Source organism: Alnus glutinosa, chromosome 6, assembly GCF_958979055.1.
Source record: "Alnus glutinosa chromosome 6, dhAlnGlut1.1, whole genome shotgun sequence".
Taxonomy (NCBI): domain Eukaryota; kingdom Viridiplantae; phylum Streptophyta; class Magnoliopsida; order Fagales; family Betulaceae; genus Alnus; species Alnus glutinosa.
In genome coordinates, this window is record NC_084891.1 from 6,469,283 (window position 1) to 6,496,925 (window position 27,643).

Sequence of the window (27,643 nt, forward strand, 5' to 3'; positions counted from 1 at the left end):
TCTCTCTCTCTCTCTTTTTAAAGATTCGAGTTTTTAGAAAAATAAGAAATTATGTGGGTTTTTTAGTAATTTTGGTTTAATTTTAATTGTGGTATATTTGTTGTCAGCAAAGTTAGCAAACTAAGAAATTGGAATAATTATTCTCATTCCACTCTTCCTCATTCCCAGTAATATCTATTCATTTTCCTAATGGAATACCCATTCTGCGTACCAAACGAGGCCTTATTCTTTTAAGCTAGTGTGGCGTTGCCTATTAGTCCTTAATTTTATTTATTTTTTTAATAAAGTCTAATTTAAAGGCTGGTAGACATTGTTAAGTCGGACAAATGGGATAAAAGTTGAGTATATAGCATTACTCTTAGCTAATATAACCCAAAATTTAGCTTCAACATTATTTATTTATTTATTTTTTAATCAAAATCTTTAAAACCAAGGCAATGTTATAAAAATTCTTTATGCAATGTTATAGAAATTCTTTATATTTAGATAAGCATTGTAGCATTATGTCCCCTTTATTTATTTTCAGAATCTCATTTAGGGGTGGGCAAAACCGTACAAAACCGCCCCGCCCCGCCCTTACCGATTTTTAGCTTGATATTCGCGGGCACAGTTTGGATTTTTGCCAAACCGTGCGGGGTGGGGCGGGGGTTTATGATTTTTTCAACACCGGATCCCCACCCCGCCCCGCACCACACCGCACCAACCAAAAACACCTAAAAATAGAAAACCCTAACCCCCATGTCCGGCGACCTTGGCTATCCCTCACGAGTCACGCGACACACACCTCACTTCAAATGAAACGAGTCACCATTTCTTCATCTTCGTTAGGACTACAAGCCTTGGATTCTTTGGATTTGAGCAGGACTGGAGGAGGACAGCGGCTGAGATACATTGAGACGGAGGTTGGGATATGTGATACGGAGGCTGGGATATGTGAGATGGTGGCTGAAATTAGGGTTGCGATGAAGACAACGCAGAAAAAGGAAAAGAAAGAGACAAATCGTTAAATGAAGGCCTGAGGGGTAAAATAGTAAATGGGGGAAGGCTGGAAGAAGCTAGAAGCCACGCGGAGGATGAAGACGAAAAATTTTTTCAAAGTGTTTTACAGCTGTTAGTCACTCTCCAAACAGTGCGTTTTGTTTGATAAATCACTCATACGGTGCGTTTAGCCTAAAACGTAAAAACGCAACACTTTGCCCCTAATCTAGAATCTTCTTCTTCTTCCATCTCTAATCTCTCTACAGCGTACAGACTCTTCTCCGTCTTTCTCGCACTCATTCACTCCTCCATTTCTTCTTCATCTTTTTCTGGTTCTTCTAGCCTTCTAGGGTTTGCAGAACGGTGAGTCGGCGACCATGGAGAGCTCAGAGCTTGATAGGCGTGGGCTGCCGAGTGGCTGTCGTCTGAGTTGAAGATCGAACTGGACTAGCTCCAGTCCAAGATCGAAACCCTTGTTTTCAAACCTTAGTGTTAGTGGCTTCTTTTTCAGTTTTTATTTTTGATTTCTACATATGTGTATTGTGTTTGCTGTTTGGTTGCTGAGAATCTGAGATGCTCAGAGGATTTCACACGAAAACCTGCCTCACCCCGCTCAACCCGCACCCCTTGCCCCACATCACCCCGTACCACACGAATTTCCTCATTTTCGTGTTGTTTGCGGGTGGAAAATCCTCAACCCGCAGGGGTGCGGGGCGAGGGGCAAAAAGTGCGGAAATCCACCGGCCCCGCCCCGTGCACACCCCTAATCTCATTGTTGTTATGGTTGTTGAAATATGGTGTTTGATATTTCCTACGTGGCAGTCCCATTTTATTAAAAAAAAAAATAGAAATGGAAAAGGTTTGGGCTTCAGGTTTTCATTTTCCCCCATTTCCCATTTCGTCTTTACCCCCCAAAATTTTCGCCGACCACCGTTTCCGCCTCCCCCACCGTACGGCCTTCCCCTTTCTGCCGACGAAGCTCCGGCCACCTAGACCCGAGCGACCGCCACCCATCAGAGCACCGGCTTCATTTCTCTTTTCTGTCGACGGAGCACCGGCTTGCGAACCCATTTCCCTTTTCGGTCGACGGAGCGCCGGCCGCCAAGACCCACCGACCGCCACCCATCGGAGCATCCCCCCTCTCTCTCGCCGTTTTCCTGTTGTAAGTTTTCTGCTTCTCTCTTTTCATGATTTTCGCCACCCATCGGAGCACCATCTATAGTTGTTTGGTGCTAAAGTTTAGGCTTTTGTTGGATTTTTTAAGTGTTGGGTTTTAGTTTAGCCTTCGGATTTTTCAAAGTTTCGAGCTTTAGTTTATGGGTCATTTTCTTTTGGATCTGCCGTAATTTTCATAAAGGTTGCTGTTTTTGTTGTCTTTTTTTGGCTCTTGAAGATGCTCGCCAGGTGTTCGACAAAATGTCTGAAACGAATTGTGACTGATACCAAAAAAAAACTATTTTCGATGTTTACTATGCACAATTGTGACTAATGATACCCAATGTATTCTTAAGAACAAGAGGTTTTGGAGGCCTAGCTCTTATCATCCCTTCGGTATATAAATTGACACAAGGCCTGATATAAATTGATCAATATATATATATTTTTTTTGGTTAGTTAACGCCCAGCCTATTTGGAGACCCGAGTGCCTTGCATCAGTTTGTTAGTTTAGATTAGAGATTATTTGTAGGGAATTAATGAATGTTAAAGAAAGAACTTCAGTGATATTTCATTGAACACTACGCCTTGTGGTTGTGATTCATAGGGTCATATGATTGATGCATAAAAAATGGCACCATAAGTTGATCAAGTGGTGCATTTTCATAGATAAACATGGTTATCTCAATGCACATGCTTACATTAGAAGCAGCAATTTTCGGCCACCTTGGACAAAACAAACTATTTAAATTTCCAAACACATCTCGTCTACAACTTCTTTAATTATTGAGTAGGGTCAATAATTAAAGAAGTTTTTTTTAAAAATTTTTTTTTAGTAGATCTGTTCCATCTGGAGAATCTCTTTCTACTGTTAAACGGATATAAAAAGCCCAATTCACTACGGAAAAAAACCCTGAATCAAATATAGTTTCATGTCTTCTTTGTGATCATTAACCATCTAATCAAGTATATGTTCATTACACAGATACTCAATCTCTCTAGTCCTCTTCAAAAAAAAAAAAAAAAATTCTCCTAGTCGTGCTAGAGGTTTCTTCGATATGCACAGGCTCTCCCAAATCTCCGTCTCCAATATCCTGCGCACGTTACCGGCAACACGCCGCTCCGATCTCCTGCTCCACTTCCCTCTCCTATTTCGTACATTTAAATTTTATTTGGATTAATCATGAAACTTTCTGACCCAAAAGAAGTCGTACACCTATCTAAACGAAAAGGAAATGGTTTTTTTTTTTTTAATCCGTTCATAGTGAAAATTGGCGGATTTTGGTTTTTATTGCGTGTGTTTTTGTTTTTGCTTAGATAACCATACCTTATATTAATGCAATCAAATTTGAGAGCCTATCCTATTGTTTCAGTTCTATGTTATTATATTTATATGTATACAGTAGAATTCTACCAGAAAAATTTCAATAACAACTAGGATCCATTTACCATCTTCAGACTTTACAAGAGAGGCAATAATCATTATTATACTCTTGCATAGTAATGCTTAGAAATTTTTTCCTTATCCTCAGTTTCCTTTTGCCTTTTGAAATCTTTTTCACATGTTTTGAAGGCGTTATTTGTTTCTAAAACTGGGCACGAATGAGCTATATTAATTATACAGCACCTATTCTTATATTGGCTGTCTGTTTTGCTTTCTGGCCGTATTGCAGAGTGAGGTAGAATTTCGGTCCAAACTCTATGTGCCACCCATTGCTCACATGTGAAAGAATGACATAATTGATTCCCTAAACAAAAAGGTAAGCCTTTATGTAAAACGGATGTTGGTTTCAGACAACTTCTATGGAGAACTAGTCAAAATAATGGCTGAAGTTTGGACAAGAGGAATTTTTTCAAATTTTTAAAAGTTCTGTAGTGCTGATTGTGTTCCTACTTGAATAGCTCCCACAATCTTTGAGTTTTGTCAAAGGTGTTGTAGACTTAAAGGACCTTCCATTCAATGTCTCACATGAAATTATTCGAGAGAGTCTTATTGTAAGCAACATTTCTTTTTAAACCTTTGTATGGGTTGTAAAATTGTTAGGTAATAATGCTAATTTGTGTTTCTATATTCTATTGAAGGTACATATGAGGAAGCCCTTCAAAACCTCATCTTCCTTTCACTTCCAAACCCTCCTTTCTCAACTGGGTTCCCCCCATTTTCCCAAATTCTCTTCCAAACCTAACTTTTTACCCGCTCCCTTGGAAGACCCTCCCCCAAACTTGGTCTCCAAAATTTGTAACATCCTCTATGATCCCCGATGGGAAACGAACCCACAGCTAAATTCCTTAAGCCCCAGACTCAAACCCCACCATGTATCCGAGATCCTTCAAATCCATAACAACACAAACTCAGCCTTACGCTTCTTCTACTGGGTCTCAAAGCGGCATTTCTACAAGCATGATATGAGCTGCTTTATAACACTGCTGAATAGGCTAGTGCGTGATTGCCAATTTGCACATGCGGACCACGTGAGGATCCTTATGATCAAAGCTTGTCAAAACGAGGACGAGCTCAAGCAAGCTATGTCGTATTTCAGTGAGATAAGTGGATCTGGTTTTGGATTTACTTTGTATAGCTTTAATACACTTTTAATTCAATTGGGAAAGTTTGATATGATTGGTGTCGCACAAGATGTTTATACTAAAATATTGAGTAGTGGGATTAGGCCAAGTTTGTTGACATTCAATACTATGATTAATTTGTTATGTAAGAAGGGTAAGGTGCAAGAGGCGGAGTTAATTTTGAGTAAGATTTTTCAGTTTGATTTGTGCCCCGATGTTTTTACATATACGTCTTTGATTCTTGGGCATTGTAGGAATGGTAATTTGAAGCTAGCGTCTAGGGTTTTCGATAGGATGGTGAAGGAGGGGTGTGACCCAAATTCTGTTACGTACTCGACTCTTATTAATGGGTTATGCAGTGATGGGAGGCTGGAAGAGGCATTAGACATGATCAAAGAAATGATTGAGAAAGGGATTGAGCCGACTGTGTATACTTATACAGTTCCAATTACGTCATTATGTGAGGCTAGGCGTGTGAATGAGGCAATTGAGCTTGTGGGTAGCATGAGGAAGAGGGGTTGTAAACCAAATGTTCAGACGTATACAGCATTGATCAGCGGGTTGTCTCGAGCTGGGAAACTTGAGGTTGCAATTGGGCTATACCATAAGATGTTGAAAAATGGTATGTTTCCAAGCACAGTAACATATAATGCTTTGATTAATGAATTGTGTGTTGGAGGAAGATTTGGTGTTGCTTTGAAGATTTTTTATTGGATGGATGGTCATAGTATATTGAATGTGCAAACATACAATGAAATTATTAAGGGATTTTGCCTCATGGGTAATGTTAAGAAGGCAATGGTTCTTTTCAACAAAATGCTTAAAGTTGGTCCCTTTCCAACTGTGGTTACGTATAACACACTCATCAATGAGTACCTGAAATTGGGAAACCTTAACAATGCTTTGAGATTATTGGATATGATGAAGGAGAGTGGGTGTGAACCAGATGAGTGGACTTATAGCAAACTTATTTCGGGGTTTTGCAAGGGGGGCAAGTTGGATTTTGCATCTACTTTTTTCCATGAAATGGTGGAAAGAGGTATTAGTCCAAATCAGGTCAGCTACACTGCTATGATCGATGGATACTCTGCAGAGGGTAAGTTGGATGTTGCCTTGTCATTATTTGGGAAGATGGAGGAAAGTGATTGCTATCCAAGTATTGAAACCTACAATGCCATTATAAGTGGGTTGTCTAAAGATAATCGCGTTTTTGAGGCTGAGAAGATATGTAACAAGATGGCAGAGCAAGGATTGTTGCCAAATGTCATTACCTACACATCTTTGATCGATGGGCTCTGCAGAAATGGTGGGACTAATCTTGCATTCAAGATCTTCCATGTAATGGAAGAAAGAAATTGCTCACCAAATTTGTATACATATAGTTCACTCATTTATGGGTTATGTATAGAGGGTAAAGTTGATGATGCGGAGAGGTTACTAGAAGAAATGGAAAGGAAAGGAATAGTTCCTGATGAGGTGACATTTACATCACTCATTGATGGTTATGTTTTGCATGGTAATCTAGATCATGCATTCTTACTTTTTAGGCGAATGGTTAATGTAAGCTGCAAACCCAACTACCGAACGTACAATGCGTTGTTGAAAGGGTTGCAAAAGGAATGTAAGTTGCTGACAGAAAACATTGTGGCAGAGCATAAAACGGTGTACAGTTGCAGCTCAGATAAGAGAGATACCACTTTTGAAATTTTATATAATCTCTTGACTAGATTGTCAGAGATTGGATGTGAACCTACTGCTGATACCTACAGTATTTTAGTGAGAGGCTTGTGTAGGGAAGGCAAATCATGGGAGGCAGAACAACTGATCGAGAACATGAAGGAGAGAGGCTTGTGTCCTAATCAAGATATCTATAACTCTATATTAGTTGCTCATTGCAAGAACTTAGCAGTGGATGATGCTCTGAATATATTCAATTTGATGGTAATTAGAGGCTTTGAGCTCCATTTATCAATCTACAAAGCACTTATTTGTGCTCTCTGCATGGCAAGTCGGTTGGGAGAAGCTCAATCTTTGTTTGAGAGCATGCTTGAGAAAGAATGGAACAATGACGAGATTGTTTGGACAGTATTGGTTGATGGGTTATTGAAGGAAGGGCAGTTAGATCTATGTATGAAGCTTCTTCACGTTATGAAATCTAGAAATTGCATTCTCAACTCCCATACATATGTAATATTGGCCAGAGAATTGTCTAAATTAGATAAATCCATAGGAACACATCAGATTTCTGACAACTTGAGAGACTTAAGAGGCCTGCATTGAGTTGTGGTTCCTTTTATAAATATCAAAATTGACAGATTCAGTGTAGTCTCCAACATGGTGGAAGTGTGTTTGTTAAATGGGATCCAGTCCTACATTGCAACTGTGCCATCATACAGTTTGTAAGCAGACGGTACTTTCAAAATCCTTTTATCATTTGTTATTCCCGTTGTTTTCTTTGTTTTTATTGTTAATATTTTGATTTTATTGTCTTTCTAATGTTTCCATTGTAATTTTTACCATTCTTCCTTTAAGAAAATTGATTTGATTTTTTCCTAGTCTAATTTTCGAGGAGTTCAAGATGAACAAGCTTGTAATTATTAAAAGATAATGATCAAATTCAGATTTAATTAAAGGGCTTAGGTTTACACAAATATGGTTCTAAAGGCTGGGATATAGTTTGGATTATGTGTGGGTTAGTATGCTCTTTAGCATACAATTGCTTTATTTTATTCTTCTGTTTTACCTTAACAAAAAAAAAAAAAAAAAGTTTGGATTTTAAGATTTGGTCTTTTTATCTTTACTTAAGAGTCTTCTTGGAGTGTTGCTAAGACCTATTGGTCATAAGATTGTCCTCCACTTACATTCCACATTTAACCTAGACACGATCACTAGTCTTCCATGCTTTGGATATCGTAAGTTTGAAGTAGGCCAATCAGGCTGTATCCCATTAGACCATTACCCACCATCATGAAACCTATTGGATGGTTGAAAACGATTGTGGCCCTTGAATGAGAAAAAAAAAAATGGACATAGATGATCATATAGCTAGGCTTCTTGGGGAGATGACTTTTCTTCTTTGTAGTGCAGATCTGACTTTTTGGTCATTGTTTTAAATGCTTGCACCATATTTTTGTTGCACCATTCAACTCCTCATCAATATTCCAGTTACGACAAAGCGTAAAATTTTCCACATTCCTCTGATATCTACCTTTCCCCAAGATTCTGGTACGCACATTCCAAATGATTTTCTTCAAGATCTGCACTTCTGTTTTGGGCAGATTACCATGCCTAATCTCATTCCTATTCCTCCAAATGTTATAAACTGAGGGAGTTCAAAATCAGCCTACATAGATGGCATGTAGATCTTTCTTCTTCCAGCTGCTCCCCACTAACCTTGCAACATCCTCCCAAAGAACAGGAGGATTTTCTACATTGAATCAATTCATAGCTTCCTTCCACAAACGAGAACTGAAGCTGCACTCAAAAATAGATGATCATGGCTCTCCATTCCATTTTGACAGTACATATAAGTAACATTTCCTTTGTAGCCCCACTTAGCCAAACAATCCCCAGTAGTTAAGCAATTTTTCATCACCAACCACAAAACAAAAACCTGTTTAGGGATAGCTAATGGGAACCAAACAAGCTGCCACCAGTCCACAATAGGATTTTTCTTCCTAATCATCTCCCAAGTGTCAGAGCTCATGTAAATTTTCTTCTTTGAGATAGACCAAATTGGCTTGTCACAGGGCCTTATATTGACATCCAGGAGTCTGCTCTGTATATCCACAAGATCATCGGATCGTGCAGGCCTCCAACTCCAAACACCATTGCACAAAACATTAGACAAAAAATCCTCAATATATAACCCGGAAGCCATACTTCATCAACCCTCGCTTTAAAAGTGTTGTGAGTTCTTTACTCAAATCAAACGTCCAAACTATATGCCCATAATTCAAACACATTTCTGGCAACAAATACAATTTCACAAAATGAAAAACAAGGATTACTGAATTTCAATGAATGATAAGTTTATAACAAACTTGTCAAAGCTCATGATTCTATTTAAACCAGTTATCCAACCACAGGTGGATATTCTTCCCATCCCCCACCTCAAACTTAATAAACTCACTGGCAGTATCCCTCAATTTTAGGAGTTTTCTCCAACTCCATGAATTGTTTTGAGATATGCCAACTTTCCAAAAACTTCTCCCCTTGAGCAGATTCTCCTTGATCCATGCTACCCAAATGGAACGAGATCAAGTCAAAACTTTTCTCATTTAACTATTTTTTTTCCTTCTTAAATGATTTTGATGCATAAAATCTTTTGTGGCTTCCTTTATTGCATATATATATATATATATATCCCACGGCTTCTTCTTGTTCAGTCTCTTTTTTTTTTTTTTTTTTTTTTAATATCTGACCTTTCTATACTCTCGGACATAGGGCAGATTAGGGAATATGTGTACTTATTCTTGTGGTCGGGTTTAAGGAGAATTTGTGTATCTAGGGTTTAGAATTTTAGAAAAAAAAAAAAAAAAAAAAAAGAGGTTAGGATTCAAAGATTGACTGAGTTTTTGAAACAATAGGAATAAGCGCAAGAACATTGTTTCTTGAAGTAAACAAATTGCTGGAAAATTCTGTTAGGGTTCAAAGATTGACTAGAGTTTTTGAAACAATGGGAATAAGAGCAAGAATTTTAAAGCTGCTTTGATAGGTTAATTCATAGCTATTTGGTAGAGATAGTATGCATGGTTTTAGGGTTTTAATATGCAAGAATAAGGGCTTGATAAGAAGAAGAAGAAGAATGTTCTAGGCACTCTTGCCTCAAAACTCAAATCACTCGGTATTCCATTAATCAAGTCTTTGAGTTCTTTGAGTAAATTGAGCACATTTACATAAGGACCCTTTCTTGTAATAGTAGCATTCAAGCTCCTAATTTGATTAATAAACCAAATACCTAATAAAAACCAAGGTTGAATGCATAATTAGTCCTATGGCTTCGTTCTTTATCAAAAAGGTACGTGGGTTTTAAAAAAATGACAAAATTGATACCTACACTTTTCAAGTTTTAAAAAACCACTTAAGATTAATAAAATGTTTCCACGTGTACAGAATGTCCACCCTGAAAACCCCACTGAGGGGGTGGCGTACTAACCACAGGATAGGGGGTGATCTAGCCACCGTTGAAACCTTCTTAAGGGGAGGTACATGTATTGATCATATGATTGATCTTACGTGACTTTTTAAAACTTGAAAAGTACATGTATCAATTTGGTCCTACAACCCCCTTGGGGAGTTTTTAGGGTGGCTTCGGCCACCCTAAAAGCCCCATTGAGGGGTGATTGGACCCAACACATCTCCTAGCCCCCTTTGAAAGCTTATTCAAGGGTGGTCCAGCTACCCCCAAAAAACTCTAAGGGGGTGGCCAAACGATCCCCCAAGTGAAGGAAGGGTCACCCAATCCACCCTAAAATCTCGCTGAGGGGATGGCTAGTCCCCACACCCCCAGGTGAGGGGCTGGTCCAACTACTCCCAGGTGGTGAAAAAGGCAGAGCCACCCCTTTGCCACTTTTTTATTTTTTTAGTTATTTTTTAAATTTTATTGTTAGATCAAGCTAACATTTTGTACATGTGACCGTATTTTATTAGTCTTACATGGATTTTTATACACGTGGCAAAAATTCCTTTAAGTTTTCAGATGGTAGATGGATGGAAATATCAGATTGATAAACTTATAACGTACAAGTATCAATTTTGTCACTTTTAAAAACTCAGGTACCTGTTTGTAAAGAGCAAAACCAAAGCTACCAATTATGCATTTAACCCGAAAAACCAATTAAAGACTAACTTGGGCCTAAAGAAAATAAACCCAAGACACTTAGAAACTCCTAGGAAGTTAATTCACAAAATCCTTAATTCACAATAATTGCAAACAATTATAGATTGGTCCTCATTACAAAGCTAACCAATAACTTATGAAATTATTACCCAAATAAAATAATAATAATAATAATCATGGACTCCTAATGACTTGACTTTCAAACCATATAAAACTTTACCTAATATGATGTTCTTTTATATATTTATTTTTTATTATTATTATTATTATTATTATTATTTTTTGTTTTGGATGAATGAGTAGAATTTTATATCATCAAAACAACTAATACAATTCTCTCTAGATCAGAAACTTTATATGATGTTGCATGTGAGCCACAAACTAAATCTTCGAATCTACGAAGTTGCATAAGTAACAACAAATCAATCTTCCATGGCTGCATCACTCTCTCTCCGACACATTATTTCTTTGCCTTTTGGTTAGATTCTGGAAAGCAGTTTAGTTAATGAAGAATTGAACTCATTCATCTTATTCTAATTTTTTTCCTGCTGATAAATATATGTTGTCATCGCCATTATCGACAAACTCTCTGCAGTGAAATTGATCAAAACTCTGCTGGAATAATGGAAGAGATAGAGAAATGCAAATATTCTGCTCTTGAGAGGAAGGGAATCTTGGAGGAAGAGGAGCGATTTCAGAAAGCTGCTTATACTGTCTTAGACATGCTTAACAACAGAGATTAAAAGCCGTAAGCTCTACTTTCAACTGCTAGCCCTTTGTGCCTTAATGAAAGATATGATTTTCGAAGATAGACTCCCAGGGCACATGTTAATAAATCAGAGGTTATTCTCACCACATATCATGCTTGGCATATATTTTTGTCCCTGTTATGTATTCCACCATCATGCATCTAAAATATGTATAAAATTGTTGAAATTATCACTTAACCATAACAATAGATGATTTACACTTACATTTGGTCAAATATCGTCTTAGTTTTCAAAAGATAAACAGGTGATCATTCTCTCTTAAAGCACTCAATTCTTCCCCTTCTGAGCCATCAGCCATGAGAATTGTGCTTCCTCTTTTGCCAAATTTTTTCTCTGCATTTTCAAAATTTCAGAAGGTTCAATATATTACATAAGTTGGTGATTCCCACATTGTTTAATACATAAAAATAATGCATCAATAAATTGACATACAGTGAGCTAGAGAAATTAAATTCTGTTGAGAATGACTAGTATTCCCATTGTAGAAGTATTAGTGGTCTAAATAATTTGGCCATATATTAAAACACTGAACCCCCTAGGCCTTGTATTATTAACTCTTGAAATCTCATTAATTCAATTTTATATTAGTCACAATCACTCCAAATTTGTTGGTGAAAATTTTTTGACGTAATTTGGATTTGTGTGTTGTTTGCTAAGGATATCTTGTACCATCTTTGTGGTGATTCGTTAAATCAGCATTTCTTCTGGAAATTATCTCAGAAAGAAATACTAGAATTTGAGAACCTTTTGGGGGCATGCATCTTGAACAAAGCGATACCTGCTAATCCGAAAAAGGTCTTCTATTGAGTTAGGCAGATTTATAACCTTTCCCATCATGTCATCTTCCATAGCATTTTCATTTGGATGATGGCCATGGACTATCACCCTTATAGGTAATGTGCTTGATACTGTTGTAGAAGTTTCTTGAGTTCCTGCAGAACAATAGTTCGAATAATACGAAAGTTCAAATTGCTGAAAGTTCTCATGTTACCATTTATTTATGAAAAATCTATAACCAAAAAACCGTGTAGGAAGACTAATATCTGTAGTCATAACTTGAATGAGGCTTTTGTTTACCTTCTACATTTGGATCTCCGTGACAACTCATTGCTTCATGATTCTGTGTGCCCTCATTTGGTGCTGTATGCTGCAAAGAACATGCAGTGAATTAGCTACTCATTGAGAACTATCATTAGCCAAATTTATGATAAGTCCTGGGAAATAATAAAATATCTCTTATTGGAACGACAAGAAGATCAGAAGAAATGTTCATGAATATCTAGGATTCCATTGAAGTAATACTATGTGCCATAAAAAGTTTTCTTACCTGTTGAAAATATGTTTTCCAGTACTTATGCTTGGAACAAAGTTTCATAAGTTAGGCAAAATTTGAGATTTTTCTTTTCTCCTTCATTGCCACCCCCTCTTGTCATCCTTTTTCTATAGAAATATTCCCAGGAAAATTTTAGTATTTAACTGCCTTTGTTCAAATTTAAATCTCTTGGTTTCCTTTTTTGGATCGTCCCAAAATACATGTCCACTTTCAAAAAGTGAAAGTTCACGCATCTTCAATTTCATATATGTTATACAAGAATTCTACAAACTGGAAATTTCATTATGTTATACCAGAAGAAAAGATATTTCAAGATATTTTTCATTATGTGTATAAACAATATGCTTGAATTATTTTGCTTGCAATGTTTGCTGACATGTATGCATGTACCTATGTGATCATGTGGATTGTGTGGACTTATTTGCTTTTCGACATATTGTAGTCATATGTTATATGAGCATATTTTAAGTATGTTAAATACTTCAAACACTATATCGACTTACTTTAATTAATAGCACCATATATGCAAATTAGATTTTGTATGTTATATGCCAATGGTCTTTGGAGCAAATGGCAAATCATGGGTTTAATCCTGTATGAGCATATCAGTTGTATTAGTAGTCTATAGAAAAAATGCTGTCAATTGTAATATTCCCCAGGGCTTTTTTTTGAAATGGGGTTTTCGAGTAGTTGGTCGGTGGAAGCTAAAGAGTTTGAAGTGGTGGTTGTAGGGGGGGAATCAGGGATTCGAATTAGGGAGAGCTGTAAGGGAAGACATAGGTCGATCTTGTTGGATAGATCGGAGTTAGCCTGGCTGCTTAGAACCTTCGAGTCTTTGGTGTGCGTGGAAGACTCTCGGGTGTTTTGGGATCAGTCTCGGTATGGATTCCCGCGGATCATTGCGCAACGGCATTTCAACAGACATGGCGGTTTCATGGTGATAGAAGAATTTGTGGGGAATCGGAGGAAGGACTCGATCTTCATTCCGGAAGGAAGAGCAGGGCAAGGCTGGATAAGCTTTCGTGAGGAACTGCGCCTGGTTTCTGTGTACCTAAGAGACGGTTCCAGAGCCAGGGTGGCTGATTCGGAGGTCCATGCGAATCAAAGAGGGAGGAGGAGTTATGCTGAGGTGTTGGCAAAGAATGCATCCTCGCTGGAAGCACCTTTTGGAGAGTTTACCGGCCCTGTAGCTAGAGTGCCGAGATGGGTTAGAAATCTCTCTGTGGGGTGTAAGGGTGATCATTGCCCGGCGAAGAGTGATGTTTTTGGTCTGGCGGAAGGGCATCACGCTTTGGAGACTCTTCCGGCGAAGCGGATTGGTACTGAGGAGAAGAATTCCCTTCCTGGGGCTCCTGAGTTTCGGCAAAGTGTCCCCATGCAGACGATTCCGAAGGTCACAGCGAGGAAAGGAACAGCGGCGGGCGAGATAGGTTCAGTTCCGGATTCGGCTCCGACTCCGACAGTGGCTCAAGCTGAAATCTCTGTTGCGTTGGGAAGGTCGTCTGACACTAGGCATGATGTAGCCGAACCTACGTCTCTCCCTGCTGCACGCAACAGCCATACTGGTGAAAGCTTCGATGTCGGTGCCCTCAGAGAGTCGTTAGAAAGGATGAGAAAGGAAATTGACTTTTGGCTGAAGGGTTTGGCCTTGGTTGATGGTGGTGGTCTGGGTCGAGCAGCCTCTTCTAGGGCCCGGATGGTGGGTTTCAAAGTGGCTCGGCCCAAGTCTAAATCTAAGCCCATATCGAAAAAGATAGCATTATCCAATTCAGCCAAGGCCTCCAAAGGAAAGGGTATCCTGGAGTGTCCAGACCAGGTTTTGGAGTGGAGGGCTAAGGTGGATCCAGTCGTCTCCCCCCCTTGGGCCCATGCGAATTCGGTGCACATTAATGGGGCTGGCTATTCTCCGAGCTTGGACGCCGGTAACCTGATGTTTGGTGCCTCTTCCTCTTCGTGGGTTCCGGCTTTGGGTAAGGTCGTTGCCTCCTCTTCTCACGACGGCAAGCTTCGTTCGCCGGTGAGGAAGCCACCTGAGCTGGTTTCGGCAGGAACAGATCCAGACGCTCGGTGCTATGATTCTCGTCCTCAGAGCATAGTAGACGTGACTTCAAATCCAGCTCTGGGTGTTGATGAAGGGCAGATCCATGGTCAGTTCAGACCTGAGGTGCAGGTGGAGGCAGAGGAGGTGCAGAGGGAGGAGATGAGGGTGGGGGAGCTGATAGTGGGGGCCGGTACAGCAGGGGATGAGTTGGCTTCGAAGCAGGAGAAGTCGTTTTGTAGTGAGACCCCTGTTTTGTGTTTAGAGGGTGGTCTAGTGAGGGTGAAAGACCCGGCTAATTCGCAGTTGAGGAGTGTGGAGATGCTGAGTGTGCCTCGGGAGTTGACAGGGGACGTGTTTGGGCTTCAATCGGTGGATATGGAGATTGTTCCATGCTTTGGCAGTGCTGGAGGGGAAGGGTGTGAGTGGATGGGGGGGCCAGTGGAGGTTTCAGTATCCCCTGGTCTGCAGGTTGGATTATCGGGTGAGGATTCAAGAAGATTTACTCCCGGGGAAGTTGGTTTGGTGGAGCTCAAGGAAGGGGGAGGGGATGTTGTTGTGGGTTCTCCTCTCAATGCATATTCGCTAGACTTGGGTGGTTTGGGGTATTCGGATTGGGTGATGCAGAGTGCTAATGAGATTTATCCCATTGTTGGGATGACATTCGTGGGGCATAAATTGCAATTGTTAGCCTTTTTGACTAGTATAGAAGAGGAGAGAAAAGAGGAGCGTCGATTGGGTAAAGGTCGCACGAAGGGCAAGAGAGAGATTAAGAATTTGGAGAGCTCTATTAACTATGAGGCCAAAGGTTCCGGATTGAGTAGTGGGAAGAGGAGGGCAAGGGGGCTAGTAGTAGTGCCATGAAGCCGAAGATTCTTTCTTGGAACGTAAGGGGGCTGAATAATAGGCGCAAACGCTTAAGGATCTGCAATTTGCTCAGAGATTGGAAGGTGGATCTTATTTGCTTCCAAGAAACGAAAGTGAAGGACCCTTCTAGGCAGTTTGTGCGTAGTCTTTGGGGGTGTAATTATGTGGATTGGTGTTGTTTGGATGCTAGTGGGGCCTCAGGGGGTATTCTTATCTTGTGGGATAAGAGGGTGGTGGAAAAAGTGGATGTGTGCGTGGGGAGGTTCACACTTGCAGTCTCTTTAAGGAATGTTGATGATCATTTTGAGTGGGGTTTTGTGGGAGTGTATGGTCCGAATTGCAGGGTTGATCGGAGGGGTCTTTGGGGTGAGCTGGCGGGGATTATGAGTTGGTGGAGTTTGCCTTGGTGTATAGGGGGAGATTTCAATACTACTAGGTTTCCTAGCGAAAGATCTGGAGTTGGTAGTGTGTCTGCCATGAGGGACTTTTGTGATTTCATCTCTGACCAGGGTCTGATGGATTTTCCTCTCGCTGGAGGTTCTTATACGTGGTCGATTTCCGATGATCCTCCTGTTTGGTCCAGAATTGATCGTTTTCTTGTCTCTCCTGATTGGGAAGATAGGTTTCCTGAGGCGTCTCAGAAGAGGCTTCCCCGCCTTTTCTCTGACCATTTTCCTATTCTCCTGGAATGTGCTCACTCTTCTGCAAGAAGTAGGCCGTTCAAGTTTGAGAATATGTGGCTCAAGGTGGATGGTTTTGTGGGGTTGGTGAAACAGTGGTGGGACTCATTCTCTTTTCATGGCTCTCCTAGCTTTGTGCTTGCATGTAAATTAAAGGCTCTCAAGTCGAATTTGAAGACGTGGAATGTGGAGGCCTTTGGTAATGTGGAGAGGAACAAGAGAAAGCTTCTTGAGGAGCTTCAGGCGATTGATATAGTGGAAGGAAGTAGGGCTTTGGTTGAGGGGGAGATTCAAAAGAAGCTGGAGGTCGTCAGTGAGTTAGAGAGATGCTCTCTGTTGGAGGAGGTCAGCTGGAGGCAAAAGTCCAGGGTGAAGTGGTTGAAAGAAGGAGATAAATGCACAAAATTCTTCCACTCTATTGCCAACTCAAACAGAAGGTATAACTCTATTGATTCCTTGTTGATTGGAGATTCCATTTCTTCTAATCCGGAAGAGATAGGGGAGCATGTGGTTCAGTTCTATCAAGATCTCTTCTCGGAGAAGCATAGTTGGAGGCCTCGGTTGGATGATCTTTCCTTTGATGCCATCTTAGAGTCAGAAGCAAGGTGGTTGGAGAGAGCCTTTGAGGAGGAGGAAGTTAGAAAAGTTGTGTTTGCTTTTAATGGTGATAAAGCGCCGGGTCCGGATGGCTTCTCTATGGCTTTCTTCCAAGCTTGTTGGGAGGTGGTGCGCTTGGACATTATGGAGGTTTTTTCTGAGTTTCATGCGAGAGAAGTTTTTGAGAAGAGTTTGAATGCTTCTTTTATTTCTCTTATTCCTAAGACTCCAGGAGCCTTGTCTCTCAAAGATTTCCGGCCCATTAGCCTCGTAGGAGGTATATACAAGATTATTGCAAAAGTCTTGGCCAACAGATTGAAGACGGTTATGGACAAGGTTATCTCCAAATCCCAGAGTGCTTTCATCCAAGGAAGGCAGATTCTTGATCCAATCCTTATTGCGAATGAATGCCTTGATAGCCGTATTATATCAAGGGAGCCGGGAGTCATTTGCAAAATGGATTTAGAAAAAGCTTATGATCACGTTAATTGGGATTTTCTGTTGTATATGTTGAGGAGATGCGGCTTTGGGGGAAAATGGTGTTCGTGGATAGCTCGGTGTATCTCTTCTGCTAAGTTTTCGGTGCTTGTTAATGGCTCACCATGCGGCTTTTTTAGCAGCTCTCGAGGCCTAAGGCAAGGGGACCCTTTGTCTCCTCTTTTGTTTGTATTTGTTATGGAGGCGCTGAGTCGCATGATTACTGCGGCAGTGAGTGGGGGTGTGTTGGATGGTTTCAGAGTGGGTGGTGCTTCTTTTTCCCATCTTTTGTTCGCTGATGATACATTGATTTTCTGTGATGCTAGCTCCGCCAAGATTCGGGCTTTGCGAGTTCTCTTGCTCTTATTCGAGGCTGTGTCGGGGCTTAAGGTTAATTTGGCAAAATCCAGCATTATTCCAGTGGGAAATGTCGATAATGTGGGTAGGTTAGCCGACATTTTAGAGTGTGAAGTTGCTTATTTGCCTGTGAAGTATTTGGGTCTTCCATTGGGGGCTCCTTACAAGTCTACTCGTATTTGGGATGGTGTTATTGAGAAGGTTGAAAGACGGTTGGCTAGTTGGAAAAGGTTATACCTATCTAAGGGAGGGCGAGCGACCCTTATCAAGAGTACGCTTTCCAACTTACCTACGTACTATATGTCTCTGTTCCCTATTCCGGTGAGTGTTGCTTCTCGCATTGAGAAGTTGCAGCGCGATTTTCTGTGGGGTGGCATGGGTGAAGATTTTAAGTACCATCTGGTGAGTTGGGAGAAGGTTTGTACTCCAATTTCGTACGGGGGGCTTGGCATTAGGAAGCTGGTTCAGTTTAATCGCGCACTGTTAGGTAAATGGTTATGGCGATATGGTATGGAAAGGGATGCTTGGTGGAGAGTCGCGGTGGACTCCAAGTATGGAAGTTTGTGGGGTGGGTGGTGCTCCAGAGAGGTTGCTGGGGCGTTTGGAGTAGGGTTGTGGAAGTTTATAAGGATAGGTTGGGAGAACTTCTCCAAACTCCTTAGATTTGAGGTGGGGGATGGGAGTAGGATCAGATTTTGGCATGACTTGTGGTGTGGAGATTCGATTCTGAAAGAAGTGTTCCCTGATCTCTTTGGCATTGCTCGGGTGAAGGATGCGTCAGTGGCGGATAATTTGGAGAATTTGGGCGGGTCCGTTCAATGGAACGTGAGTTTTTTTAGAGAGGCTCATGATTGGGAAGTAGATGTTTTTGCCTCTTTCTTCCAGTGGCTGGGCTCTACCAAGGTAAATATGGAGAGGGCAGATTGTCTTATATGGGTCCCATCCAAGAAAGGTGTGTTCAGGGTGAAGTCATTTTTTGATTCTATGATGTGTGCTGGAGGTACTCGGTTCCCATGGAAGTGTGTGTGGCGGTCTCAGGCTCCCCCGAGGGCAGCTTTCTTCACTTGGTCTGCAGCTCTAGGCAGAATTTTGACCTTGGACAATCTTAGGAAGAGGAACTTAATTATTGTGAATAGATGCTGTCTTTGCAAGCGGGATGGGGAATCAGTGGACCATATTCTTCTGCATTGCGATCTGGCCTCAGCTCTATGGAACAACATTTTTTCACGCTTTGGTATCGCGTGGGTCATGCCTAGAAGTGTGCTTGACTTAGTGGCTTGTTGGTTGAAGTCGGGGAGATCTGGGAGTGCTACTTCTTGGAAGATGGTGCCTATTTGCCTTTTTTGGTGTATTTGGAGAGAAAGAAATTTTAGGTGTTTTGAGAATTTAGAAAGCTCCCTAGAGGAGGTGTTAGAGTTGTTTCTCCATACTTTGTATGTTTGGTCGATGGCTTATTTGTACCCTCTATCTATCAGCTTTGTTGAATTCCTCACTTCTTTTTCGCTTTCTAGTTAGGTGTTTCCTGTTGTATACTTCTAGTGTACGTAGGGGCGCCTTACGCTTTCAATAAAACTATCATTACTTATCAAAAAAAAATATTCCCCAGGGCTAATCTTGTTACATACAAAGGTTGGTTATAATGTACTATAAATATTTTCATGATGAGGACATAACTATAATATAATAAAGAAAACTAGAATATTTTATATATAAATATAATAAATCTAATAAATTAAAATAGAATATATTCTATTTATAATATTAATAATAAAAATATTAAATGCTTTCACTAATGACTCCTAAATTTAGTTATTCATGTCCTTTTTAAAAGTTCCAATACAATGAAAGTTTTTAGTTTAATAGACTTTTCTCTTGTACTTTAAAAGCCAGATAAGAAAAATCAGGCTCGCACTCATAGTGTATATGGTGAAAGGTAAAGATATATACCTCTATAGTCAGGTCGCCAATCAATTCTGTTAGAAATGGTATTTCTTCTAGCACCTCTTGTTTTAAGCCCTTCAAATACTGAATGCTGGAGCCAATATAAACAAAACAGGAATTATTTTGGTACTCTCTGCTGTATTTGTATTGCTGCCTAATGGTGATTTTGGAATTTTATTTTCTGTTTAGATACTAATTTTTTATGCTCAAACGTATTCCTATGAGGTGTTGATAGTTGAGGTGAACTTTTTTTTTTCCTTCCCATTTATGACTACATTTTCCCATCGTGGAAATGGTTTACAGGAAATTATTGAACCTTTTCTCCTTGATAATTGCAGGGCGTTGTTGAAAGAGTATATAGACAAAAAGAGAAAAAGTGGCCTTCCAGTGAGTCTACTGTGGCGTGATCCATCATTCTTGTAGATACACTAGAAGCTATCAGCAGTCAGCAGTCTGTCCGATGTTATCTTTTGCATGGTTTAGTTCACCCTTTGCATCAAGTGCAGAACAGATCTCATGATGCTTCCCCTAAATTCTTGCTTTGAGCAAGAAAATATGTTACTTTTTAATTTTCTAAGTTTTCTTTGGTTCACTTTGATCTCGTATAAATGAAATTACTGTGGCATATGATGATTAGAGTGCAAATGCTTTAGAAATTTCAAGAAAATTACTTCTTTTTCTGCTCTATATCTGCATATTAAATTGTGAATCTGCCACCTCTTCTCTATCTTTCTGGATTAGTTAAACATAGTAAGAATATTCAATGTTATTAGTAAATTGGGATTTCATTCAATGAAGAAGTGCTGAAGCATACCTGTTCTGCCCCATTCTTGTATGTCACCATGTCCTGCGATTTCAGATTTGCATCAGAGATTGCACAGAATGAGAATGTGAGAGGAAGAGACAGATGCTATACCACTGCTCCTGATACTATGATGTAGAAATCTGTTGGTATTTCGTTTTGTAAGATAATATCCATCTTAGGTGGAAAATATTCTGCTTTAATCTCTGACACCTGTGAGAAGAAACGCCATCAGGTACTGCTGAAATAGCAATTTTTTGAATTGAATATTGATTTTTTTCTACTTAGTACTCTGAATGTCTCATTTTTGTATTTAGACCATGAAATGGTTCCTCTGAATCTTTTGCACTTGATACAGAAGATTCATTAAGATCTCACTATCATCAATGCTACGATGAAGTCGTGTAATTGGATTGAGAGGGAAGAAAGATGTTTACCAACTGGACGATAAGGTCTTCGGAGATTCCTTTAAAGAGGTAGGCCTCCTCAACAGTTTTGCAAAAGAGATGCTGAGCAATGCCTGACCTTATTGCCTTGGGCAGGTCCTCTAGCACTTGTTCCTGCTTTAGCTCTGCTGTCTTGAATTTGAGTTGCACGTGTGCCAGCATTTGCTCTCTCAGGCCTCTGGGAGTCTATTCTTGCTTGCATATCGCAGTGTCTTATTGATGGCATCTCTCTGTGAAGCCATCAAGTCAATAGTAAATATACAAAGTGTGATTTTATGATAAATGCTATTTAGTAGTCAATTGGGATGACACTGAAAATCAGTAACCTTTTTGCTGATCTAAATGCAGATTTTCGCTGCCATGTCATCTCAGTTGTATAGTAGTTTACTAAATAGCATTATTCTTGCTTATGTTAAGACATAGCAAAAGCTCTTCATAGGTTGTTTTGTATACTGCTATAAGACTACAAATCTAACTGTGAAGACGTGACACTGAAAATCTGCCATTAATTTTTCCTTTTTTACAAAGCTCCCGCCGACCCAAAGGCTGATTTCCATTCCAACATCATATCAATTGTATGACACTATTACATAAATAGCATTAATCTTGTTTTATATTGAGACGGAGCAAAAGCTCTTTATAGGTTTTGTTGAAAAGAAATATTATTTAGTAGGCTGCTATGCGATTACCATATAATTGGAATAACGTGACGGTGGAAATTAACTATTAATTTTTCGTTTTTACAAAGCCCTTATCCAATTTTTATGGTAGTCATAAATTGTCTACTAAATAGTATTATATTTTTGTTGAATGTGATTGGGAGGGGGCATAAGAGTAATTTTACCATGACAAATGTTCGTAAAGCACTGTGGACGATGAGAATTGTCATGTTTCCAATGAGATAAGCTGTGAGGCCAATGTTAAAGAGCATGTACAGCATATTAAATGGAATACGTGTAGCCCGACCCGATGCTCCTATGTTTGAAGTCCTGGACTAGTGTTCCAATCCATGTATCTTCCGGTTTCTTATGATGGATGGCAAGCCAGAAATAAAAGCACCCAGCTGAGTGCATTGCAAACAGTGTGACCTGCGGTAGATTAATCAGATTTCTGAATGAGAATGTTAAGATAAGAAGTACTATGGAGGTATAGCGGGAAGAAAATATTAAAATTGTCTATAATTATTTGTTTGAATTTGAGAAAATTCGAGTAGGTAATTATGAAAAACCATTTAAAAGACTCACCTGACAGGATAAATGGTTGAACAGTCAAATTTTTATATAGTCAAGTAGGTTTCATAAGTAGTTTTTCACAATTACTTGAATTCTTTTAAATTCGAACAAATAGTTGTAAACGATCTTAAAAAAAAAATTAAATAAATAAATAACACTTAAGCATATCAGCTTAATGTATCTTGTCCAAAAGTAGCTGAAGGGTGTGTCTTTCTCTAACCCGGATAAGTAAGTGGTAATTAGATGAGAATTTGCTGCTTTAACTCAAGAGCTTGTCATTATTATTATTTTTTATTACGGAAATATATGTCTCTTAATGAAGAAAACACCAAAACAGTGTAAGTGAACAGTCACTTAGTTTGACTGAAAATGTACTTCATTTATAAATATCCCATTTATTTACAAAAACAAAAATTTCAATTTTTGTTTTACTCTCTCAAAAGTCTTCTGTCTTACATAGATCTCGTGTGTGTTAGGTTTTGTTTTTCGACAAAAATAGAATTCGAACATTCTTGGTAGAATAGAAAAATAGAAGGTTGTTCTGGTTTGATTTTGTTTTGTCTAAAACATAGTAAAAAATCAAAAATAAATTAGGCTCCATTTTATATTAAAGGTGGATTTGTTGTAACCCGATACACACCAATTGAACATAATTGGTGAAACCTATAACATTTAAAGGAAAGTGACATATCTTTGGATACTGTCCAAAAGCTTGGCTGGTTAAACAGGTTCATATTCAATTTGACTTGTTAAAGACACTTGATAAATGTAATATGGTCAAGTTCTAAGGAATTTGGTTATGTCTACTTAAAAGAACGAGTAATGCTATTCTTTATATCTATTTCATACTGGTTGAAGTAGCGTACTTTAAGTAGCTAACATGGGGAAGTTACTTAAAACACGCCACATTAACTAATGTGAAATTAATGGGTATGAATAGTAGCATTACTCTATAAGAATTAATGAGACCAATATAGCGAGTTGTAAAGTGTGTAGTGTTGATTCGAGTCAGGCAAGCTACCATTATTTTATGATCATAATCCTTTAAAATTTGGGGTTCTGAACAATTGCATATACTTACAATCGGACAGCCATTTGTAAAAGACTCTCGAAGAAGTTCATATGTCCGAACAAATGCTTGGACAATCCAAACAACAGGTGGGTCCCGCAAGGGCCTCTAATAATTGCAAAAATCCCTTGAAATCTGGGTAGGAGGATTAAAGGGGATCCTTATTTCTATATCAACGGCCCTCAAGTTGAGCTTTTAATAGTAAAATAACTTTAAACAACATTAACAGCATTGGTGGATTAAAATAAATAAATAAAAAATAGTTATTACATTGTGAAAAGTTCACTGATACGCCTGAGTCGCCAGAGGAGAAGCATGTTGAGGAAGTCAAAGAGCCCATCATGGCTCGTTCTGCCGGTGAGGATTATGTATATTAAGTGAAAGGGTAGGCTTGAGGCTACGTCCATGGGAAACCATAATTTTCTAACATACTTGATGGAAAGTAATCATGGTTACTTATTGGTAACTATTGCTCATATATAGTTATCGGAAAAGCTTCTTGCACAACAGTTGCGAGAAGTTTTAAGTTCAAATCTTGTCTCTTTAATTTATTTATCTCTCATTTTAATAAAATATTTCACGTGTTTAGGTCTTAACTATTAAAAGAGAGTTAAAGTGTTAAACTATGATTAAAATCCATCTAATTTATCACTTGATGATATCTAATGTAAGTACAATTATAGACCATTAAATCTCCCAAGAATAAAGGATTATTTTTGGACCATTTATATATATATATATAGTCTATTAAACTGACATGTATCTTTAGAGTAAAAAATTACATGCTCTATTAAAAAATGCATGTAAGAATTATATGTTTTAAGAATAGATTGTATTTAAAAATTTCTTTCAATCCAATTTGGATGAAAATTTTGTTCATTATTTTCAGAGGGGTTTTATTTTTTATTTTTTATTCATTTTTTGAGGGGGGGGGGGGGGGGGGGGGGGGGGGGGGGTTTGAGGGGGGGGGGGGGGGGTTATTTTTTTAGAATACCCAATTTTAGATGGATTGAAATTTTATCTATTCAGTCTCATCCATTATTTTTACTAGCTCGTAACCTGTGCTATGCGCGGGATTCTTCCTTATAATTTAGTTTCATAATAATAATAATAATAAAATGGAAGAAGAGAAGCATAGAAAATATAGATAAAAAATGAAAACTGAAAAATACTAATATAATATAATCGGGACAAAATTTTTTTATAAATTGTTTTGTAGGAAATTTTCTTCAACTCACATTTAAAAAAGACACGTATCATTTAAACATGTGAGAAACATATGTTTTTTTTATTAATGTTATTAAAAAGCATGTACAAAGTACATGCTATTTAAATAACATGTGTTTCTCACATGCCAAATGACACATGTCAATCTTATATGCGAGTTGTAAGAAATTTCCTACAAACCGATTTGTAAAAAATCTCTGTTCATATAATAGTGTTATCTTTTTTATATTACACAAAGTAATAAAAAACTACTCAATAAACACAATACGCTAAAAAATCATCATACCCCATACAAAAAACAACTATAGGAAACTCGCTCTTACCATCATTTTCTTGAATTTAGTGTAAAATTTACAAAAGATAAAATAAGCAATTTGAATGAAAAATAATATATTAATTACATAAAAAATAAAGAAAAAGAAAAGGAAAAAAAAGAAGAGAGGAAACGAAAAAAGAGAACCATAGAAAATATAGACAAAAAATAAAAAATAAAAAATATTAATAGAATAAAATAGAGTTTTCTTTTCCATATACTTTTCAGGTTCATATGAAACCTTGAAAATCAATATTGTCTATCAATTAAGGACGTTAACAATGTGTATTATACAGGGAAAAAAAAAATCAGTGAACAATGTAAGTTAAAAAATCGCCATACCTCGTACTCAAAACAACAATTAATGTAAACTCTCTCTCTCCATGGTTTCCTTGAATTCAATGTAAAATTTAGAAAATTAAAAAAAAAAATAATAAAGCAATTTGAACAAAAAAATAATATAAATTAGGTAATAGGGACAAAAAAAAAATGTAAAGAAAAAACAAAATCATAGAAAATAAAGTAAAAAAAAAAATGTAAAATGTAACCACTAATATAATAGAAAATAACTATTTTTTTTATATATACTTTTTCCAGTTCCAAAGAAATTTATAGGTATAGGAAGAAACTACGGTCAGATAGATGTTTTTTAATTTGACCATCATTCTTATATATAGCGTAAAAGAAACTACTTTTTCAACAAAAATAAAAAAATATTATAAATTATCAAAGTAAAAACAAGGATAGAAAATCAAATAAAAAAAAACAAAAGCACAAAATAAATACAAACATATTATTTACAATTCTATTGAACACTGCCCCGACAAACTTGAAAGGCAAACTAAAAAAAAAAGGCTATAGCAGTATTACAAACAAAAAGCTTCCAACAATAGCAAAAACTTTGCTCTCTTTGCTTTGAGCACCACTCTCCGGTAATGTAAACAACATTGAAGTTTTGCATAGCCACAAACCATTACTTCTCCATATATTTATTTGAGAAAGCGAGAGATATTGGAGTGACTTTTGACATTTCCCAAAAAAAAGAAAAAAACTGGCGTTTGACTCTTTGAGGTTTAGTTTGTAACGGACATTTAGTGGGAGGGGAAGCGGTGTTGGAGTAAAAGATTTACTTAAAGGAAGAGAGAGAGAGAGATGGGTAGAAATTAGTGAGAATTTAATGACAACAAAATTAAATGTTTCTATTCATTTTCTATTCAATGGAAGAGATTTGATTATGAATATTAAACGCACCGTTTATTTCACTTGAAATACATTGAGCAGTTCAATTTTACTTTCTTTTTTGGGATAAATATATTTTAGCCTTCCAAACTACTACCCTTTCTCCGGATGGCCCCCCAAACTACCAATGCTTAGATTCTGGCCCCCCAAACTACCACTTTCTGATTTTTTGGCCCCATCCGTCCATTTATGCCGTCCATTTATGCCGTCAATTTTAAACAGAAATCCGAAAATACCCCTCCTACACTTTGAGATTCACACGGGTAAAGGAAGGGTATTTTCGGGTTTTTGGCCAATTTCTGTTAGAATTGACGGTATAAATAGACGGATGGGGCCAAAAAATCAGAAAGTGGTAGTTTGGGGGGCCAGAATCCAAGCATTGGTAGTTTGGGGGGCCATCCGGAGAAAGGGTGGTAGTTTGAGGGGTTAAATTATATTTAACCCTTCTTTTTTTTTTTCCAGTTTTACTTAAAGGAATAGAAAGAGGTAGAAATTAGTGAGAATTTAATGATCTATTCATTTTTTATTCAATATAAGAGAGTTAATTAGTCATATTAAATGCACTGTTTATTTTACTTGAAATACACAGATCGATTTAATTTCACTAAAATTACCAGTTTTTTACTCAAATTACTGGTTCAATATTTAAAAAGTATGGATTCATGCCACGTGTCCTAATTCTAGGCCAACTCTAAGTTGGAACTCGGCTTTTATATATATATATGATATGTTAAAAAAAAAAAAAAAAAAATTCAAATTTAATGCTTAATTAACTCTTTAGTTAGTGTTTTAAAAGCATTTATATTCCTTTTATGCACAATAATCAAATAAAATTTTGTCTTTTTTGACTTTCAAAAGCAGAATAACACTTACAAAAAATAAGTGAAAATCGTAAAAATCACATAAAAGAAAAACAAATATCCCCATAAAACATTTAAATGAATTAATACATAAGACCCTTATTTTTAGTTTAATTCATATAAATTAAAACATGTTAAAATATTTATTCTCATAAGTGTAGTTTAGAATGAAAATAAGTATGAAGAAGAAAACCACAATTTTGATTATCAAAATATAAAATAGAAAATTAACAGGAACTTTTTTTAATGTCGATGTGGTACCTATTATATTTCAATCCTATATAATTCTGAACATTCGAAAAAGCAAATGAACAAAAAAAAAAAAAATCTCATAAACTTTCAAATGAAAAATTGTCAACCACAAATTTCACAAACAAAATAGAAACATATTTAGATTTCAACAAAAAATATAAAAATATCAAAGAGTCATACTTATATCATTAATTGATAGAGAAAGGCTACTTGTATCATTAATAGAGAGAGAGAGAGAGAGAGAGAGAGAGATTAAATTGACCGGTTCAATTTTATTTAAAAGACTGGTTTAATACTTAAATGACCGGTTTAGTCACTAAAAAGTATGGGTTCATGCCACGTGTCACTATTCTATGACATTCTAAAGAAGAACTTGGCTTTTATATATATATATGATATATGATTCTTTAAAACAATTTTTAAAAAACTTAGTCATTTCTAACCTTTTCAAATTAAATGCCCAAATACAGTGAGCTGAACTAAATTCTTTAGGAAAATTGTGCTTACAACCTCTAATCTTTCATCACTTTTACAATTAGGTAATCAAACTTTAAAAAGTGTCAATTTATGGTATCCATCTTCCAATTTTTTTAAATTTCAACT

The 27,643-nt window shown here is 37.6% G+C and overlaps 4 protein-coding genes across 5 annotated transcripts; 2 read left to right on the forward strand and 2 right to left on the reverse strand.

Moving 5' to 3' along the window:
- The first annotated feature begins 1,851 nt into the window (after positions 1-1,851).
- LOC133870332 (pentatricopeptide repeat-containing protein At5g65560-like) lies at positions 1,852-20,245 on the forward strand. Of its 2 annotated transcripts, XM_062307422.1 has the most exons (6): positions 1,852-2,140; positions 3,807-3,893; positions 4,036-4,128; positions 4,216-7,108; positions 11,136-11,288; positions 19,939-20,245. In XM_062307422.1, exon 4 carries the CDS (start codon positions 4,222-4,224, stop codon positions 6,976-6,978), a length of 2,757 nt encoding a protein of 918 aa, XP_062163406.1. In that variant the 5' UTR covers positions 1,852-2,140; positions 3,807-3,893; positions 4,036-4,128; positions 4,216-4,221; the 3' UTR covers positions 6,979-7,108; positions 11,136-11,288; positions 19,939-20,245. The 2 variants fall into 2 exon arrangements, with proteins under 2 accessions (XP_062163406.1, XP_062163405.1); XM_062307421.1 differs by lacking the exon at positions 4,036-4,128.
- Positions 8,141-8,578, reverse strand: LOC133871449 (uncharacterized). The gene has a single exon (XM_062308899.1). It carries the CDS (start codon positions 8,576-8,578, stop codon positions 8,141-8,143), a length of 438 nt encoding a protein of 145 aa, XP_062164883.1.
- Positions 15,542-20,007, forward strand: LOC133871450 (uncharacterized). Its single transcript, XM_062308900.1, has 4 exons — positions 15,542-16,541; positions 16,698-16,833; positions 17,629-17,740; positions 19,939-20,007. Exons 1-4 carry the CDS (start codon positions 15,542-15,544, stop codon positions 20,005-20,007), a joined length of 1,317 nt encoding a protein of 438 aa, XP_062164884.1.
- Positions 20,246-20,284: 39 nt separating the features above from the next.
- LOC133871451 (potassium channel KAT3-like) lies at positions 20,285-21,010 on the reverse strand. Its single transcript, XM_062308901.1, has 4 exons — positions 20,840-21,010; positions 20,517-20,615; positions 20,415-20,447; positions 20,285-20,332 (listed from the first exon to the last, which is right to left on the reverse strand). The coding sequence occupies exons 1-4, from the start codon at positions 21,008-21,010 to the stop codon at positions 20,285-20,287; spliced, it is 351 nt and encodes a 116-aa protein (XP_062164885.1).
- Between the last annotated feature and the right edge of the window lie 6,633 nt (positions 21,011-27,643).